This window comes from Rutidosis leptorrhynchoides, chromosome 7 (genome assembly GCF_046630445.1).
Source record: "Rutidosis leptorrhynchoides isolate AG116_Rl617_1_P2 chromosome 7, CSIRO_AGI_Rlap_v1, whole genome shotgun sequence".
NCBI classification, from domain to species: Eukaryota; Viridiplantae; Streptophyta; class Magnoliopsida; order Asterales; family Asteraceae; genus Rutidosis; species Rutidosis leptorrhynchoides.
In genome coordinates this window covers 321979099-321998778 of record NC_092339.1, presented here as the reverse complement: position 1 = coordinate 321998778, position 19680 = coordinate 321979099, and the positions used below count along the sequence as shown (strand labels likewise).

Here is a 19680-nt window from a genome sequence, read left to right as displayed (position 1 = left end):
AATACCTCTCCGCGACTCGCGGAGTTTGAAGGGCTTTTTGCCGCGAGTCGCGGAGCCCCAAAATTCATTTCTGGCTATAAAGCCAACCGAATTCTGATCGAATTTTACATATTTTTTCTCTTCCTCTTCATACGATATATATATATATTTATAATTTATATTTTAATTTTAATTATAATTCTAATAATAAGGGTATGTTAGCGAATGTTGTAAGGGTGTAAGTCGAAATTCTGTCCGTGTAACGCTACGCTATTTTTAATCATTGTAAGTTATGTTCAACCTTTTTATATTAATGTCTCGTAGCTAAGTTATTATTATGCTTATTTAAAACGAAGTAATCATGATGTTGGGCTAATTACTAAAATTGGGTAATTGGGCTTTGTACCATAATTGGGGTTTGGATAAAAGAACGACACTTGTGGAAACTAGGCTATGGGCTATTAATGGGCTTTATATTTGTTTAACTAAATGAAAGTTTGTTAATGTTAATATAAAGATTTACAATTGGGCGTCCCTATAAATTACCATATACACTCGATCGGACACGATGGGCGGGGTATTTATATGTACGAATAATCGTTCATTTAACCGGACACGGGAATGGATTAATAGCCACTAGAATAATCAAAACAGGGGTGAAATTACATTCAAGGGTAATTGGTGTAATTATTAACAAAGTAGTAAAACCTTGGTTTACACGCAGTCGATAACCTGGTGTATTCATTAAACAAAGTATTAAAACCTTGTTACAATTCGAATCCCCAATTAGTTGGAATATTTATCTTCGGGTATAATAATAATTTGACAAGGACACTTGCAATTTATATTTATGACTGATGGACTGTTATGGACAAAAACCAGACGGACATATTGAATAATCCAGGACAAAGGACAATTAACCCATGGGCATAAAACTAAAATCAACACGTCAAACATCATGATTACGGAAGTTTAAATAAGCATAATTCTTTTATTTCATATTTAATTTCCTTTATTTTATATTTAATTGCACTTCTAATTATCGCACTTTTATTTATTTTATTTTATCGCACTTTTAATTATCGTACTTTTTAATTATCGCAATTTAATTTTATCGCATTTTTATTATTCGCAATTTCATTATCGTTATTTACTTTACGCTTTAATTTAAAGTCTTGTATTTATTTTATATTTTACATTAGGTTTTAACTGCGACTAAAGTTTTAAAATCGACAAACCGGTCATTAAACGGTAAAAACCCCCCTTTATAATAATAATATTACCTATATATATATTTGTATTTTTATAAAAGTTAACTAATATAGCGTTGAGCTTTGTTTAAAGATCTCCCTGTGGAACGAACCGGACTTACTAAAAACTACACTACTGTACGATTAGGTACACTGCCTATAAGTGTTGTAGCAAGGTTTAAGTATATCCATTCTATAAATAAATAAATATCTTGTGTAAAATTGTATCGTATTTAATAGTATTTCCTGCTAAAATTATAAACTATTTTATATACACCTCGTTCGACATCATTCAGCAAAAGCAAGTAATTTTGACGACAATGATGCAAAATGTATGTGAAATAACAACAAGACGGAATGAACAAATGACGTGCACCATTTATCATTCAGCAAACAAACGCCAATATATTTGGAAACTTTGGTAAAAATTTAATCATTTTCACACAAATCACCCTCAATAATTTAAATTGTTACTGATTTCTTGCAAATGAGGGCATTGCAAGATCTTAAGTGTGGGAAGGGATTAAATTCTTTCGGATTTTAAAATTTTTAAACACTTGGTTACCATTAAAAATACTAGTAAAGCAGTAGTTGTATTAGAATCTAGTGCTCTCTGATAATAAAGAACAGCCCTGGTCTTATATACTGACTACCCAATTCTAGTAAAATTTTTCAAAATTTTCAATTAAATGAATTCAAAATCATGTTTATACATATTTATGAACGATAAAACTAGGTTTTAACACCGAAATTATTGTTACCTCAAAAAGGACATAAATTGAGAAACAAACTAAAACGTCAAAATTCATTTAAAATGGAATAGAGGACGATAAAAAGAAAAATAAAAAGCCAAGTGTGGGAAAATTTACCAAGTTATTTTAAACATATGTCACATATATTTGTAACAAATAACTGAAAATACTTTTGCTTTGGACTAAACTAAACTGTTTTACCCGATGAAAGAAAAGAAGAGATGGATCTACACGATGAATCAATTCCATCATTAAAAGGAAGTAAAGTCTTCCGAAAAAGACACGCGCTTCTTGATTTAGGTCATGAAGTTGTCGTCCAGACCAGCTGTAGGTTGACGAAAAATCTAGAAAAGTCATCACTAAAATCAGCAGGAAATCCACGGACCTCAGCATCAAACGGGGTCGCCAAGTGGTCAGATTTATCCTAACCATGAGAAGGATTTATCTCGTACAATTGGGAGGCACCGTGCAAATTAGCTGGATAAGACTAATGAATCAGATCCCCAGAAAGGATAATCTCCTTAAAGATTAAAAATCAGCTTTTAAGACTGATATTACTCAATCCTAGAGATTGACCTTAAAGATTGAGAATTACAAACTCATGGAATTCGATGATATCTAAACTCGAGCTTAAACGAGAAAATATTTTGATCAAAATTATAAACCGATTTGTTTTCTGAAAACCCTATTTTCAATGCGTTCATTACCATTGAACGTAAAATCCTAGGAATTCACCTGGAATTCATTAGGTCACCTGAACCAAAACGGGTGTCAACCGTAAGAACGGTGGTTGCATAGCATGGTCAAAGACAGAACCTTGTGCCAGACCGAAAAAAATTATAAGGGTGAGCTTTACTATTGCTCCTACCAAGGATAGTAATTGCCTCCGACACGTTATAGACCATAATCAAAAGCATGTCACGGGACATTGCCTTAACAGTTGCTTGTTCAACGCTTTCCTTACAACCGGACGGTAGTTTGCCGAAAGGTAATATACGGAACAAGTAAACTGGACGTGTTGCTTTCCTAATACAAGGTTAGCAAGTGGGTGACACAAAACCGCAAGTTTTGAGCTAAAATTTTCAAATCTGTAACCCACCAAACCCACAAAAATATTTTGCAAACACCGGTAAAGGGTTATTCCAGAAAACTTATCTAGGGTAAAAACTAGATTTAATTTTCAAAAGATCAAATGTTTTCATAAAGATCCAATTTCCTTAATGGATCTAAATTTTTATAGTCATGTGGGACTGTAAACCATATCGTTACTACCATTGTTTATACCGCCATATAGAAATCACTGATGTACAAAGTGTGAAGAATAAAGAAGTGATTCTAGTATTTCAAGACGATATTGCTTGAGGACAAGCAACGCTCAAGTGTGGGAATATTTGATAATGCTAAAAACGAACATATATTTCATAGCATTATTCCTCAAGAAAGACAAGCTTTTAGTTGCAATTGTTCTATTTACAAGAGATATTCGTTTAAATAATAAAAGGTGAAGACAAAAGACAGATTCGACGAATTGAAGACGCAAACGACCAAAAAGCTCAAAAGAACAAAAGACAATCAAAAAGGTTCCAATTATTGATAAGAAACGTCTCGAAATCACAAGAGTACAAGATTCAAAACGCAAAGTACAAGATATTAAATTGTACGCAAGGACGTTCGAAAATCCGGAACCGGGACCAGAGTCAACTCTTAACGCTCGACGCAACGGACTAAAAATTACAAGTTAACTATGTATATAAATATAATATAATATATAATTAATTATATTAATTATATATATATTATATATATATATTAAAAACCGTCGGCAGCCAGAAACTCCAAGGGTGTGAACTGTAAATACCTCTCCGCGACTCGCGGAGTTTTAAGGCCATTTTGCCGCGAGTCGCGGAGCCCCAAATTTCACTTCTGGCTATAAAGCCAACCGAATTCTGATCGAATTTATCATCTTATTTTTCAATCTCTCTCTCAATATATACGTAATATATATATAATTTATATTTTAATTTTAATTTTAATTATAATTCTAATAATAAGGGTATGTTAGCGAATGTTGTAAGGGTGTAAGTCGAAATTCTGTCCGTGTAACGCTACGCTATTTTTAATCATTGTAAGTTATGTTCAACCTTTTTATATTAATGTCTCGTAGCTAAGTTATTATTATGCTTATTTAAAACGAAGTAATCATGATGTTGGGCTAATTACTAAAATTGGGTAATTGGGCTTTGTACCATAATTGGGGTTTGGACAAAAGAACGACACTTGTGGAAACTAGACTATGGGCTATTAATGGGCTTTATATTTGTTTAACTAAATGAAAGTTTGTTAATGTTAATATAAAGATTTACAATTGGGCGTCCCTATAAATTACCATATACACTCGATCGGACACGATGGGCGGGGTATTTATATGTACGAATAATCGTTCATTTAACCGGACACGGGAATGGATTAATAGCCACTAGAATAATTGAAACAGGGGTGAAATTACATTCAAGGGTAATTGGTGTAATTGTTAACAAAGTAGTAAAACCTTGGTTTACACGCAGTCGATAACCTGGTGTATTCATTAAACAAAGTATTAAAACCTTGTTACAATTCGAATCCCCAATTAGTTGGAATATTTATCTTCGGGTATAATAATAATTTGACAAGGACACTTGCAATTTATATTTATGACTGATGGACTGTTATGGACAAAAACCAGACGGACATATTGAATAATCCAGGACAAAGGACAATTAACCCAAGGGCATAAAACTAAAATCAACACGTCAAACATCATGATTACGGAAGTTTAAATAAGCATAATTCTTTTATTTCATATTTAATTTCCTTTATTTTATATTTAATTGCACTTCTAATTATCGCACTTTTATTTATTGTTATTTTATTTAATCGCACTTTTAATTATCGTACTTTTTAATTATCGCAATTTAATTTTATCGCATTTTTATTATTCGTAATTTCATTATCGTTATTTACTTTACGCTTTAATTTAAAGTCTTGTATTTATTTTATATTTTACATTAGGTTTTAACTGCGACTAAAGTTTTAAAATCGACAAACCGGTCATTAAACGGTAAAAACCCCCCTTTATAATAATAATATTACTTATATATATATTTGTATTTTTATAAAATTAAACTAATATAGCGTTGAGCTTTGTTTAAAGATTTCCCTGTGGAACGAACCGGACTTACTAAAAACTACACTACTGTACGATTAGGTACACTGCCTATAAGTGTTGTAGCAAGGTTTAAGTATATCCATTCTATAAATAAATAAATATCTTGTGTAAAATTGTATCGTATTTAATAGTATTTTCTAGTAAAATATAAACTATTTTATATACACCTCGCACTTCATCAATAATGCATATACAAGAACTTGCAAATCAATTGCCTGATGCATTCACATATACAAAAAGGGTGACTAAATCATATATACCAGCAGTTAATACTCCAGCTCGAGTTGAGATTCCAAATCGGAAAACTGATAATGTAGTCACTCAAGAATCTATGCCACGTCTGAAACGTGGGAGACCAGTTGGTTCCAAAGATAAAAATCCTCGAAAAAGAAAATCAGCTGATAATAAGGTAAAAGAAAGTGTTCAAGAAGAACCACAAATCAGTACTCCTACTGCAGAGGAGATTGATGATGTCAATACAGAAATTGCAATCAATTATGCACATTCAAAAATATTATGGAACCGAAATGAAATGAAAAATCTTGATGAAAAATTTTCATTTAATGTTGCATATGACATCATGAATAATGATGATGATCCAGAACCAACATCTATGGTTGAATGTCAAAATAGACATGATTGGGCTTAATGGAAAGAAGCAATACGAGCTAAATTAGAATCACTCAATAAAAGAAAAGTTTTCGGATCCATCATTCTCACTCCTAAAGATGTGAAACCTGTAGGATACAGATGGATTTTTGTCCGAAAAAGAAATGAGAAAAATGAAGTTACAAGGTATAAAGCTAGACTTGTAGCTCAAGGTTTTTCTCAAAGACCGGGAATTGATTATGAAGAAACTTATTCCCCTGTTATGGATGCAATTACTTTTAGATACTTAATTAGCCTGGCAGTTTCTAAAAATTTAGAAATGCATCTCATGGATGTTGTGACTGATTATTTATATGGATCACTTGATAGTGATATATATATGAAGATACCTGAAGGATTTAAGGTACCAGAAGCATCAAATGCAAAACCCAAAGAAATGTATTCGATTAAATTACAAAGATCTTTATATGGGTTAAAACAATCGGGACGTATGTGGTATAACCGATTAAGTGATTACTTGATAAGCAAAAGGTATACAAATAACCTTACTTGTCCTTGTGTTTTCATTAAGAAAACAACATCCGGATATGTGATCATAGTTGTTTATGTTGATGATCTTAACATCATAGGTACAAATAAAGAGATCCATGAAGCCATTCAACTTCTAAAGAAAGAATTTGAAATGAAAGATCTCGGAAAAACCAAGTATTGCCTTGGTTTACAAATTGAGCATATGCCTAATGGTTTACTTGTACATCAAACAACATATACTGAAAAGATTCTGAAACGTTTCAATATGGACAAGGCAAAACCATTAAGTACTCCTATGGTTGTTAGATCACTCAATGTTGAAACTGATCCATTTCGTCCATGTGAAGATCATGAAGATATTCTTGGACCAGAAGTACCATATCTTAGTGCAATTGGAGCTCTTATGTATCTTACAAATTGTACAAGACCTGACATTTCTTTTACAGTTAATTTGTTGGCAAGGTTCAGCTCTGCTCCTACCAAAAGACACTGGAATGGGATCAAACACATATTTCGATACCTTCGAGGAACTACTGATTTAGGATTATTTTATTCTAACGAATCAAAACAAGATTTGGTTGGTTATGCTGATGCAGGTTATTTATCTGATCCACATAAAGCTAAATCTCAAACTGAATATGTATTCCTAAATGGAGGTACTGCAATATCACGGCGTTCTCAAAAACAAGCACTTGTTGCTACATCATCAAATCATGCCGAAGTGATTGCATTACATGAAGCTACTCGGGAATGTTTTTGGTTGAGATCAATGACACAAATCATTACTGATTCTTGTGGACTAGAACGCGATAAAAGTCCAACAATTATCTATGAAGATAATGCAGCTTGCATAGCACAGATGAAAGAAGGGTATATCAAAAGTGACCGAACCAAACACATACCTCCTAGATTCTTCTCATACACTCAAAATCTCATTAAGGACAACGAGATTGAAATGAGATATGTTCAATCCAGCAAAAACTCTGCTGATCTTTTCACGAAAGCACTTTCAACTGCTATTTTCAGAACACACGTTCATAACATTGGTATGAGACATGTTCAAAAGATGTAACAACTGAAGCGATGTCTACTTGAGGGGGAGTCAACTCTATGCTGCACTCTTTTTCCCTTAGCTAAAGTTTTTTTTTCCCACTGGGTTTTCTTTAGCAAGGTTTTTAACGAGGCAGTAACTTACAGTTGATCTTCAACAAACAAAATTGCTATCCAAGGGGGAGTGTTATAATATATAAATATATATATATAAATGGATAGTCAATTATTGATACACAAAAGTAATATTATTGTATTACCTAAACTTGTGATATTTTTGCTATAAATAGCCATGAATGCAAGCATTAAACTTGCACCATTTTCTCACACTTACAAAGTGTTTCTTTCTTTCTCTTCATTATCATATTTGTTCTTACACTTCATTATTAGCATTCTTAATCAAGAATCAAACCACTAAAGGTAGTTATAAGCCTACTGATTTATAACATGTACAACTTTCTTTACAACATTTTATTATTTGAAATGTATACACTCTGACTAAGCATAGATGATTTTAGTTTTTCTATTGTTATTGATTTTGTTTATTTTCTTGATATAATATTCATTATATTATTCTATAAGCTTATTATATTTTGTAAATTTGTATATATTTTCGATCATTTTTTTTAATTTAGCATGATAATTTATAAAGTTAATAATTTAATGTTTTTATATCTCGTGGGGGAAAGTAAAAAAATTCACTTGAAAGTCAAATTCGATTTTAACCGAAACGGAATCGAATTCAAAGTCTTTTTTCGGTTCGGTTTCGTTTTGATTTTTGAATTCGAGTTCGGTTCAGTTTTGATTTTTAAAGTTTCAAAATCGAAGAAACTGAATCAAATAAATCGAAATCGAGCCGATGAACACCCCTAAGATGTATATGGAAATAAGAGAAATTGGTGATTGATTTTTTATTTACAAATTATAAAGGTGCATATATGAGGTGTTTTCGGTAAAACTAGCTGATTGTTAGTAGCTATTAGCTGATATTTGTCACCCTTAACTATTAGCTTTTTAAATTGGTGATTGAACACCCCTAACTATTAGCTTTTTAAATGTATTTAGGTATTTGACAGATTAGCTGTACTAGTTAAAATAAAGTGTAAATTTACAAAAAAAAAAAAAATAGTTTTTTCTCAACTGCTAGTTATAGAGTATGTTTGGTAAGAAGTTTTTTGGTGTTTTTAGGAGCTAATATCTTGTATTAAAAAAACTCATATTTAATTAAAAGTTTCGTTTGATTAACAGAGTTTGAAGTTTTTAGACATAGAGAAAAAACTAAAAGCTAAAATTCGAGACCCGAGATGAGAGACGAAGCCATGTGATTAAATTTGAGACCCAAGTGATTTCGTGTTGATTTCATTTTTCAAACTCAAAAGCAAGTATGAACTAATGCGATTTCGAACCCGATGATATTGAGACCTAAGTGGAATTCGTGTTTGAGACCAAAAGCAGGCATGAATTGTTGTCACTTGAATTCCCATTTATAAGTTATTTTATTTAAATTAGTGACTTTTTCTTTTGTATGTGATTTGGATTGGATTTAGATTTAGATTTGGATTTGAGTTTTGATTTGAGTTTTGATTTTGATTTGAGAAAGATTGAGTTACATGGATGATGTTAGATTTAGGGATGAACTGATATGGTAAAAAAAACATAGAGAAATAGAATGATTGTCATTTGACAAAAATAGCCTTGTGTGCTTAGCACATGAAAAGAGTTGACGAATTTTTTTAACGATGGCCAATATCAAGGATCGTTGTTACAAGAACGAGTGACCTTTTCAAAATAAAAATTTAAGACTAAATCAGCATTTTTTTGCAGAAACCGCCGTACTTATAATTTTGTCTTTTGGAATACAGACTTTCTTTCTAATTTCTTTCTCACGGCCTCCTTCATTCTAGGGTTTCTTCAGGTACTTACTCCCCCCCCTATCTTTTCGTTCTCGTAATTACTCAAATACTTTCGTCTGATTTTTGTTTGATTCTTATCCACTAACCCTAATTTTACTTCGTAACCTATTTACGACGTTTTACAGTTGTTGATACTTTTCGTACTCTCTAGGTTTCTGCTACTCACGAATTTATTGAAATTATTTATTTTCTGATTATTGTATATATACTGATATTTATGTTTATATAATTTTGCTAGTCTAAATCGTAGATCTACTATAGGTGTTGATTATACATGCTATGTGAGGCTTGCGACCGTAACCCTAATTTATTTGTTTTCTTTGTATATTCTGAAATATAATAATACGCAATATAACTTTTTGTGTTCTAATTTTTGCTCTTGGTTTTTACATATGTAGACTCTTAACCACATTTGGTTATTTTGACAGGTGATTGTTGAAGATGTCTCGTGTTTATGTTGGTAATTTGGATCCTAGGGTTAGCGAAAGAGAAATTGAGGATGAATTCCGCACGTTCGGCGTCATCCGTAGGTGAGCAATGAAGTTTATTATTCAACTTCTTTAGGTTAAGATACTATGATTAGAAAATGAAGTTTTCATTTCACGTGAACTGCCATTGGTGATCAGTTTGAATACCTATTATGCATGATACATATAACTATGGACTTCATTATGTTAATTGCTTCGTTTGTTTGCACAGGAAACAAATGTTATCACATGACAACTTTTACTGCTAAACTTATTTAGCTGTTTATATAAATAGGAAAACATTATAGGATTTTAATTCTTGCTTTTTTTCTATGCCTGTCACATGTAGTGTGTGGGTTGCAAGACGACCTCCTGGCTATGGTTTTGTTGATTTCGATGACAAACGAGATGCTCAGGATGCCATTCGTGAACTTGATGGTATATATATGTTTTATATGCTTTTCATCTGTTATGTATATTCAGGCTAGTTTTTTTTTTTTTTTCTTTTTCTTTCCTTTTTGGGTTTTCATCTATTATTAACCAATCCAGGTAAGAATGGTTGGAGAGTAGAAATGTCTCACAACTCTAGAAATGGAGAAAGAGGTGGCGGCGGTGGTCGTGGCGGAGGTCGTGGTGGTCGTTCCGGTGGGTCCGATCTGAAGTGTTATGAGTGTGGTGAGTCGGGTCATTTTGCCCGTGAGTGCCATGGTCGTGGTGGTGGCGGTGGCGGTAGACGCCGCAGCCGCAGTCGAAGTCCGGTTGCCAGATATCGCCGTAGCCCTAGCTATGGTCGGAGGTGAGATTGTGTAATCAATAGATAATTATTAGTTCGCTACTTTGGTTAAGCAAACGTTTGTTGACTCAAAAATATGAGAGTTGACTTTTTTCTATGCAGGAGTTATAGTCCTCGTGGGGGCCGCTCTCCACCACGGCGTAGTTTGTCACCACCCCGTAGGACAAACTATAGCAGGTCACCACCGTATCGTGCACGAGACGAGGTCCCATATGCAAATGGGTGAGGATTGCTCAAATTTGTGTATTAGTTTGTTTGTTTTTTTACTTAGGCAATGTAATCCTGTTAATTTGAGGTATCTATAATGACTACTATTGTTCACCTTCACACACATGTGTAGAATAGTGGTATATTATATATTATATACATGCAGATTTGGTTTTAGTTTGTTCAGTTGCTTAACCCTGTTGTAGTTAATGTTTTTTGATGTATTATTTAACTATATTTATTGTAGATGCGCTTGTAAATCATTTGTTAAAGGACTACATGAGTATTTTACTACGGTTTTATTAAGTTTTTAATGTTGTTTACATAACTATATGTTTGTTCTTTTCAGAAACGGGCTAAAGGACCGACGACGCAGCAGGAGCTGATGATTATGGAGATGCACTGCTAGTATCTTGAAATATGTTACATGTGCTGACATGTTTTCAACTTTATCTGCTTGAATTTGGTGAAGGTTCTAAACTTTTAAAAGTACTATGTTTTATTATTTGCATTTATCTACTTAATCAGAGTTATTTATAGACAATGTATGGTATGTGGTAGTATATTAATAGAAGAGTGCTAAAGTGGTATGTTTGTTTTTGTCGAGGTGTTATGCATCATTGATTTTCTGCTTCTGCACTTCATTGGTTTACTGCTTCTGCACTTCATTGATTTTCTGCTACTGCACATCACTGGTTTTTTTCTGCTTCTGCTAAGGGATCATCATTTGAATGATTGTGGGTCCCTGCTGGCCTTGTTTGATTATCAACTGCTGTCGTATGCTCATCTAAATACTCGTTTTTGGTTAATGGCATCAAAAACGAATGACATGGCAGGTACTCTGATCTGTTTCTGAAATATATTCACTGATCTGATGAAAGTTGCATAAGTCATCATCAAATGAAGCTGTGAAAATAGACCACTCTGCGTTCGCCTTAATAGAAATTTTACCAATGATTTTTATTTATTTCTTTTTTTATTTTATTTATTTATTTATTTATTTTTTTTTTTTTTTTGCGAAGGAAGAAAATAAGGTGTTAGTGTGGCGAAAAAAGGTATAGGATTGGTGTATCTAACTCAGTGGTTCTATAATTTACTTTGAAAATTAAGGTTCAGAAAAAAAAAAAAAAAAAAAAAAAGCAAATATGATATATCAACTTAAACAATGAGAAATTAAACTGGCAAAGAAACATGTTTTTGGAATGATTTTTTTTTGGCTAATTAAAACTTGTTAAATTGATGAAACAAAACTTGCAAACTTAAGCATTCTTTTTTTTTTGAAAAGCAAGAAAGACTTATATTAAACAATCACGAATAGTACATGGTTGACTGGGCAACCTTAACAGCACGATACATCACGAAAGAAATAAGGATAACAAATTACATCGCCCTAAGCTAATTGCAAAGACTGCAACTAACAAAAGGAGTTAAAACTAAGGGTGTGAAAACCATTGTAGTCAATCCATAATATGACCCTTGCAACGTCGTGAAATCCAATCATATGAAAGAACTTGAACCTCGCTAAATAAAGATGGGACTGTCTCGAGCTTATTCTTGAACACCTTTGCATTTCTATTCTTCCATAAAATGTAGCAAACCACCCAACAAACCGCTTGCCATTGATTCTTTTTATGATCCTGTGCTACACCACCGAAAGTACCATTAAAAATATCCCCAAACCCGAATATAGCCGAATTATACCCCCACCATTTAAGAACTTTAGCCCAAATGTCTTTTGCCACTTGACAGGAAAAAAGTATATGCTCCACCGTCTCAATGTCACCATCACAAATCGGGCATCTCACACTATTCAAGTCGATGCCCCTTTTATCTAACTCGAATCTTACCGGTATACGTCCTAATCTCGCCCGCCAAATAAACACCTCCACCTTTTTTGGAACCAAACCATTTCGCAACGACTCAATAGAATTAACCGCCCGTAGTAGAATGACTTTTTCGATAAGAACCGAACAGTCCTTGACCGTATAAATGCCCTTCGAATTAAGATTCCAGCTCCAACAGTCTTTTTTACCTTCGGTCAGCTGCAAGTTCCGAACAGTATCACGCAACTCATTTAGTTCACTATTCGTTCGGCCCATCGGTGGATAGGCCCAATTGCCGAGCTCATCTCCCTTAAATTCTTCGATTTTGCTACTGATGTTGATATCTTTGTCAATCTCTAGCCTGTGTAGTCTTTTGAATCTGTCCTTAAACCTTGCGTTCCCCACCCAAATGTCATCCCAAAAAGAAGTGCTTTTCCCGTCCCCGATTGAGCGTATGAAAGAATTAGAGAAAGAAATCCCTAACCCGTCCACATGTTTTCCTGCATCACAAATAGAATTCCAAAGGCTAGCGTTTGGATTCCGGGACTGCGGCCGTTATAGATTTTACATCGATATTGTTGCCACCAGTAGCAGTCACAGTGAGTGTCACAAGTGCAGCAACCAAGCCAACATTTCCAGCCAAGGTGAGTTCAGTGTAGCTGTAATTCGAACGTTCGTCTAGAAACCTGTCAAATTGGTCTGGACCACCAACCATAGCGCCCAATATAATGTTTGGATTAGGTTCATCCGAAGACAACCATTGAAGCCCACCTTTGCAAGAATATTTGATTTTGTTATTTGGTATCGATGCAGCTCGATGGTGAACATGTTCTGGATATTTGTTGCCGTATCCAACCACATAACTCATATTCATTGGGTTTTTGCCCATAACGTAGTCCATCTACAGGCAAAACCTATATTAACAGATGGCTATAAATGTGAAAATAACTTTACAACAAAAGGTATTGGTTTGAACCTGAGATGTGGCGAAGTCGCGTAAGTTATCCAAAGGGATAAAAGTCGAGCCACAATACAAACCCGGAAGTTGTGCAGTATCAGCGTAATCCACATAAAGTGAAGCCAAGAATACAACATTGACTACATACTTTAGATTTTGCTCCGAACCTTGTCTCAGTTCGATTAACCCATCTACGTACACAAACATTTCACATATCTTTCTTAGACATATTGTAATGAGAAAATTTTAAGGGTGGGGTCGGGTGGCTTAATTGATGCTGATGTAGCAGACGTGTTGGTAAAATGAGAAGTACAATAGTGGGGTGGCGTGTTGAATGATGTATCAAAATATGATTGAAAGTTAGGTGGCGTGCCAAAAGCAACACACCAACATTTTTTTAACCTCAACACATCGTGTCACGCCGTGTTGGAGGCATGGTCCGATCACATGGACTCTAACACACTACATTGCAATAGGTCTTATAGGTCAAACATAATACTTTATCAGGTAATGTTCGGGTTATGCGTACCTTGAGTCCTATTAAAGATTTGATACTGACGAAGAAGGTATGAACACATGGCGACATTTGTGGCATTATGGTAACTCCTTAGCATGTCACCGTAAGGGTAACCAGGGTTCAAGAACAAGCGTAGCCGTGTTAGTAACAACATGGATGCTGGTAACTTATTATCCCAACTAAGAACCCACTTTTCATGAATAGGATCAAAGTTACTTGCTAATGCCTTTGCTTGTTTAACAACTTCCAAATTTGTAGCCAACGATAAGTAACTCGTGTTACCAGTCGCAAAGTACATCCATGCACTACTCCAAATATACTCGTCGTAAAACCCCGTTGAGTTGTAATAAGGCTCTATAAAAGGGTGGCCTTTAGAGTAAGCGTTGCGTTTGTCTTTATCTGTAGCAAACTCCCATAGCGTAGTGGCTCCCTGCACAAGCTTCTTGGAGTATGTAACGTCTTCTTTAAAAACGATGGATGCAGCTGCCAATGCAGCTGTCATTTCGCCTGCAAGATCAGGTCCTGATGTTATCTTTTGTGTTGACCGATTGTAGTCCATATCTTCGGGCCTTTGCCAACAATTGTGGTCATCTGGTAATGTTGAACCATATTGAGATCCACCCACTTGAGTGTAAATATGGTCGATTGTGGAAGATGATGAGTTGAAGGTACGGAGTAAGTAATCGGTTCCCCATTTGATTAGTTCCCGAATGTGATCATACTCGTTGATGGACTTGTGCTTGTACTCGATTACACTCCAACTCAACATTGTCATCGCGAATGACATTGGGTAATGGAACTTGGTGTTGTCACCAGCGTTGTAGTATCCTCCGACTAGATCTTCAATGACATCGGCATCATCGTTAAGTCCCGAATCTCCTCTCCATTCAATCCCATTGTCGTTTGATAACTTTCCTGCTACACCATCACCCAAATTCTCAGATTGTGTAACATACAACACTTATTTTGAGAGTGCATGCATAGAGTACAACTTAATAATGTATAATTTGTTGTATGAATAAAAACTCCTGGTATATCAGTATATCACCTTCCTAATATAAAGTTCATTATAAGATCAAAAATTCTAATGAATAAGGTTTTTTCGTTTAAGCTACTCGGGTTTTAGAGGATAATCTTGACTCAGATGTACTGACTTGACAGAATTATCACGTAACCTTTTTTGATATGTTGTAAGGGTTGGACTTGAGATCTCTTGAGAAATATCATAACTTTAGTAACTAGAATAGGATATGTATGATGATCGATGAATATAAATACTTACTCTTAGGCCTTGTTTGTTTTTCACTCATCTTATTATCTCTTATATCTTATGTTTGCGCGCCCGCAGATGTTCTTATTGCTTTTTATTTTTCTGAAGACATAAGATAAAATAAATTTTGTTTGCAAACTCGCATTCTAAGTGTTGCTTAAGTTATTTGGCAGACATAAAAAAACAAACAATCTTCACTATTTAAGATACATGTCACACTACATTGTTTATGCGTGGTAAAAAAATGAAAGTTAAAATACATTGTTTTTAATAGTTAAATAAAATGAAAGTAAAAGTAAATAAATAGATAAATTGGAGTAATATTTTTTATGCGTGGTAAAAAAATTTAACGTATATGTGGACTCACTTTTATTTTCGTCTAGGACCTGTAAATTGTTGAGACGACCCTGAAAAGAAACATCACCTTACTTATTTTAACAATATTTATTAATCAATGCACATGCACTAGATCCAACACATCTTTATACAATTTTAAAATCACCTCCGCAAAACTAATAATTGGAGGCATAAAGTCCATGCATATGCATGATGCATCTATGGATGACTTGGAATGTTCACATGTTATAAGCAGGCTTAATCAGTAGCGGAGATAGGGAGGGAACAGAGGGTGCTTAGCCTCCTCCAATAGGCCCATTTTCAATGAAATATTGATAGCTCATATTTCATTATTTTGAGTAAGTCTCCCTTAATTATTAACTGTCCGATTCGAGCATATCAGTCCACTAACGTCAAGTAACGTTAATACGTCAAGTTACGTCAAGTAACGTTAAGTTACGTCAAGTTACGTCCACTAACGTCAACTAACGTCAAGTTACGTCAAGTAACGTCCACTAACGTCAACTAACGTCAAGTAACATCAAGTAACGTCAAGTAACGTGAAGGAACGTGAAGTAACGTCAAGTAACGTCAACTAACGTCAACTAACGTCAAGTAACGTCAACTAACGTCAAGTTACGTCAAGTTACGTCAAGTAACGTTAAGTTACGTCAAGTTACGTCCACTAACGTCAAGTAACGTCCACTAACGTCAAGTAACGTCAAGTAACGTCAAGTTACGTCAAGTAACGACAAGTAACACTAACGTCAAGTAACATCAAGTAACGTCAAGTAACGTCAACTAACGTCAACTAACGTCAACTAACGTCAACTAACGTCAAGTAACGACAACTAACATCAACTCACGTCAACTAACGTCCACTTACGTCAACTAACGTCAAGTAACGTTGACTAACGTCAACTAACGTCCACTAACGTCCACTAACGTCAACTAACGTCAAGTAACGTCAAGTAACGTCAAGTAACGTCCACTAACGTTAACTAACGTCAACTAACATCAACTAACGTCAATTAACGTCCACTAACGCCAACTAACGTCAACTAACGTCAAATAACGTTAAGTAACGACAACTAACGTCCACTAACGTCAACTAACGACAACTAACATCAAGTAATATCAACTAACGTCAAGTAAAGTCAAGTAACGTCCACTAACGTCAAGTAAAGTCAAGTAACGTCAACTAACGTCCACTAACGTCAAGTAACGTCATGTAACGTCGACTAACGTCAAGTAACGTCCACTAACGTCAACTAACGTCAAGTAACGTCAACTAACGTCCACTAACGTCAAGTAACGTCAAGTAACGTCAACTAACGTCAAGTTACGTCAGCTAACGTCAAGTAGCGTCAACTAACGTCAGCTAATGTAACGACCCGGAAATTTCCGACCAAATTTAAACCCTAAACTCTATATGGTTCCTACACGATAAGCAAAAACCCTAAAGTTGAGTCTAGAAAGTTTGAAATTGTTATTCGGATGATTAGTTACCCTTTGACCATCTATTTGTCCGACGATTCACGAACATCATAACTTGTATTAATTATATACTTATGTATATATACGGATATATATGGATTATATCTATCTTGAATATATGATAATTAAGTATCTCATTAAATATATTAACAATGGATTATATACATAAAATTGGACTACTAACTTAAGGACTTCGAAACGATATATATATATATATAAAGCTTAACGACGTTATAACTTCTAAGTTAAAATAAATATATATGTATTGTATTAAGATGTATTTACTATTGGAATATACTAGTAGGAAAACATCATTTTCAACCTTTTATCATGGAAAATGACATCTTTGTCATTATATATGATTCATGAAACATCTTTATATATTTTATACCCGTATTATACTCGTACTATACACAGCTTCTAGAAGTATTTACTATTGGTATATACCAATAGAAATCTTCAATTATTGGTGTAATATGTCATTCATGACATAATATATTTTAACTTATCTTAGATATTTTCACTAAAAACCAAATTTTCAAGCCTATAAATAAGCACCATTTTTAACTCATTTTTACACATTCATTTTCCAAATTTTACTTTCAATTTTCACACACACTTGCAAGAACTCTCTCAAATTTATTTTACTACTTCTTTTCAGCAACTTTACATTTTAAACTTAAGGTAAAAACTCTACTTCAACTCTTGTTCAATTCATATGTTTATAGTTATCTATATAAGAATTTATAAACTAGAACATAGTTTGAATGATTTCAAACTTATTCGCAAACTAAATAGATCCTTCTAACTTAACTTTTAAAACACTTCAAGACCTGTAATATATCATAATGATATGCTAACTTAACAAGATACAACTTGTTTTTACAAAGAACACCTTAAAACTGAATCTACGGCGTCGGAGTGTAACCGGGGGCTGTTTTGGGTTGGATAATTAAAAACCATCTTGAACTTTGATTTAGAAGTTCATGTTCTGGAAAAATGATATTTCTTATAAATATGTTAACACATAAAAATTTCATGGTTTAATTCAAAGTATAAGTATTTTTAGAAAAATGACCATTAAATGTTGTTTTTATGACAAAAATGATTACTTTCATAAGATTCACCTAGAGTATGGACTATAACCTGTGATCACGAATATAAACCATGGTATTTACAGTTCATATTCTTAAATTTTGACTCGATCCAAGGAGATGGCAAGTTGAATCAACAAAAACGGAGTTGTAACGAAGAAACTACGACTAAAATAAGATCGGGTGTCCAAAGCTTGTTTAACAACGAAAATAATTGGAGAAAAATTAAATAAATCATATCTTTCCTAATTAATATGATATTTCATATATATTTACTCATGATTTAATTTTATATATTTCAGGACCACCCGTAAACAACACGAGAAGATTAATCATAAGACCTCATGAACGTACGCAACACGTCATTTGACAACACCGGTACTTTATGTACGCAATACGTCATTTGACAACACGGTACCATGGGTCAAGATTAATCTCGACCAATACATATACGATGGGGGTTTTATTTATTTCATTGGGGGTTTATTAAACAACTAAATATGAACCATTAAAATTCAATTACTAACATCGGACTGCTAACTACGGACTAAGGAATTATTAAAAGTATTAAAAGTATTATAAGTATATATATGTGACGATTGTTTAAAAAGAAAAGGTATTGATATATTATATATGGATAGGTTCGTGATATCAATCGGAGACCAAGTCGAAATTACATATCTTCAAGACAAAAGTGAGTATATAGTCCCACTTTTAAACTCTAAATATTTCGGGATGAGAATACATGTATTTTATGTTTTACGTTATGGACACAAGTAACTGAAAAATATATTCTACGTTGAGTTGTACCACTTGCATACTTCCCTGTAGCTTGGTAACTGTTATTTACAGCGGTATTGTAAACGCGAATCCTGTTGATAGATCTATCGGGCCTGACAACCCCAACCGGACTGGACGACCAGTATTCAACGGTTGCACAGTACTTCGTTTCGTGACTACACCTTGGTACGGTGTAGTAAGATTTCATAATAAAGGGAATATGCGACGTGATTAAATGTTAAGTATGGTTACCAAGTGCTCAACCACTTAGAATATTTTTATTAAAATGTTTATATATGAAATCTTGTGTTCCATTGTTATAACGCTGCTAGCATCAAACCTATATATCTCACCAACTTTATGTTGACGTTTTAAAGCATGTTATTCTCAGGTATGAATTAAGTCTTCCGCTGTGCATTAGCTCATGTTAAGGATACTACTTGGGACCTTTTTAAGCCATGATACAAAGACGTTGCATTCGAGTCATTGGAGTTCAATAGAGAATATAAATAAGTAAATGACAGATTAGGTCATTTGGATATTATGAAATGTTAGACGAAAATGTCAAATATTGATGTAATGATAGTTTGCCTTTTAAGAATAAATGCAACGTTTGTAAAATGTATCATATAGAGGTCAAGTACCTCGC

The 19680-nt window shown here is 33.8% G+C and overlaps 1 protein-coding gene across 3 annotated transcripts; it reads left to right on the top strand.

Moving 5' to 3' along the window:
* Positions 1-9218: 9218 nt before the first annotated feature.
* On the top strand, positions 9219-11727 carry LOC139857285 (serine/arginine-rich splicing factor RSZ22A-like). Of its 3 annotated transcripts, XR_011762452.1 has the most exons (7): positions 9219-9291; positions 9718-9819; positions 10106-10194; positions 10306-10552; positions 10652-10771; positions 11106-11222; positions 11364-11727. XR_011762452.1 is itself a non-coding variant. In XM_071846018.1 (6 exons), exons 2-6 carry the CDS (start codon positions 9731-9733, stop codon positions 11140-11142), a joined length of 582 nt encoding a protein of 193 aa, XP_071702119.1. In that variant the 5' UTR covers positions 9219-9291; positions 9718-9730; the 3' UTR covers positions 11143-11727. The 3 variants fall into 3 exon arrangements, 2 of the variants coding, with proteins under 2 accessions (XP_071702119.1, XP_071702120.1); XM_071846018.1 differs by having other exon boundaries at positions 11106-11727; XM_071846019.1 differs by lacking the exon at positions 9219-9291 and adding an exon at positions 9419-9440 and having other exon boundaries at positions 11106-11727.
* Positions 11728-19680: the final 7953 nt, after the last annotated feature.

Coding starts and splice junctions, on each gene's coding strand:
- LOC139857285 (XM_071846018.1), top strand. CDS start 9,731: ATGTCTCGTGTTTATGTTGGTAATTTGGATCCTAGGGTTAGCGAAAGA. Junction 9,820..10,105: donor ACGTTCGGCGTCATCCGTAG/GTGAGCAATGAA, acceptor TGTCACATGTAG/TGTGTGGGTTGCAAGACGAC. Junction 10,553..10,651: donor AGCCCTAGCTATGGTCGGAG/GTGAGATTGTGT, acceptor TTTTCTATGCAG/GAGTTATAGTCCTCGTGGGG.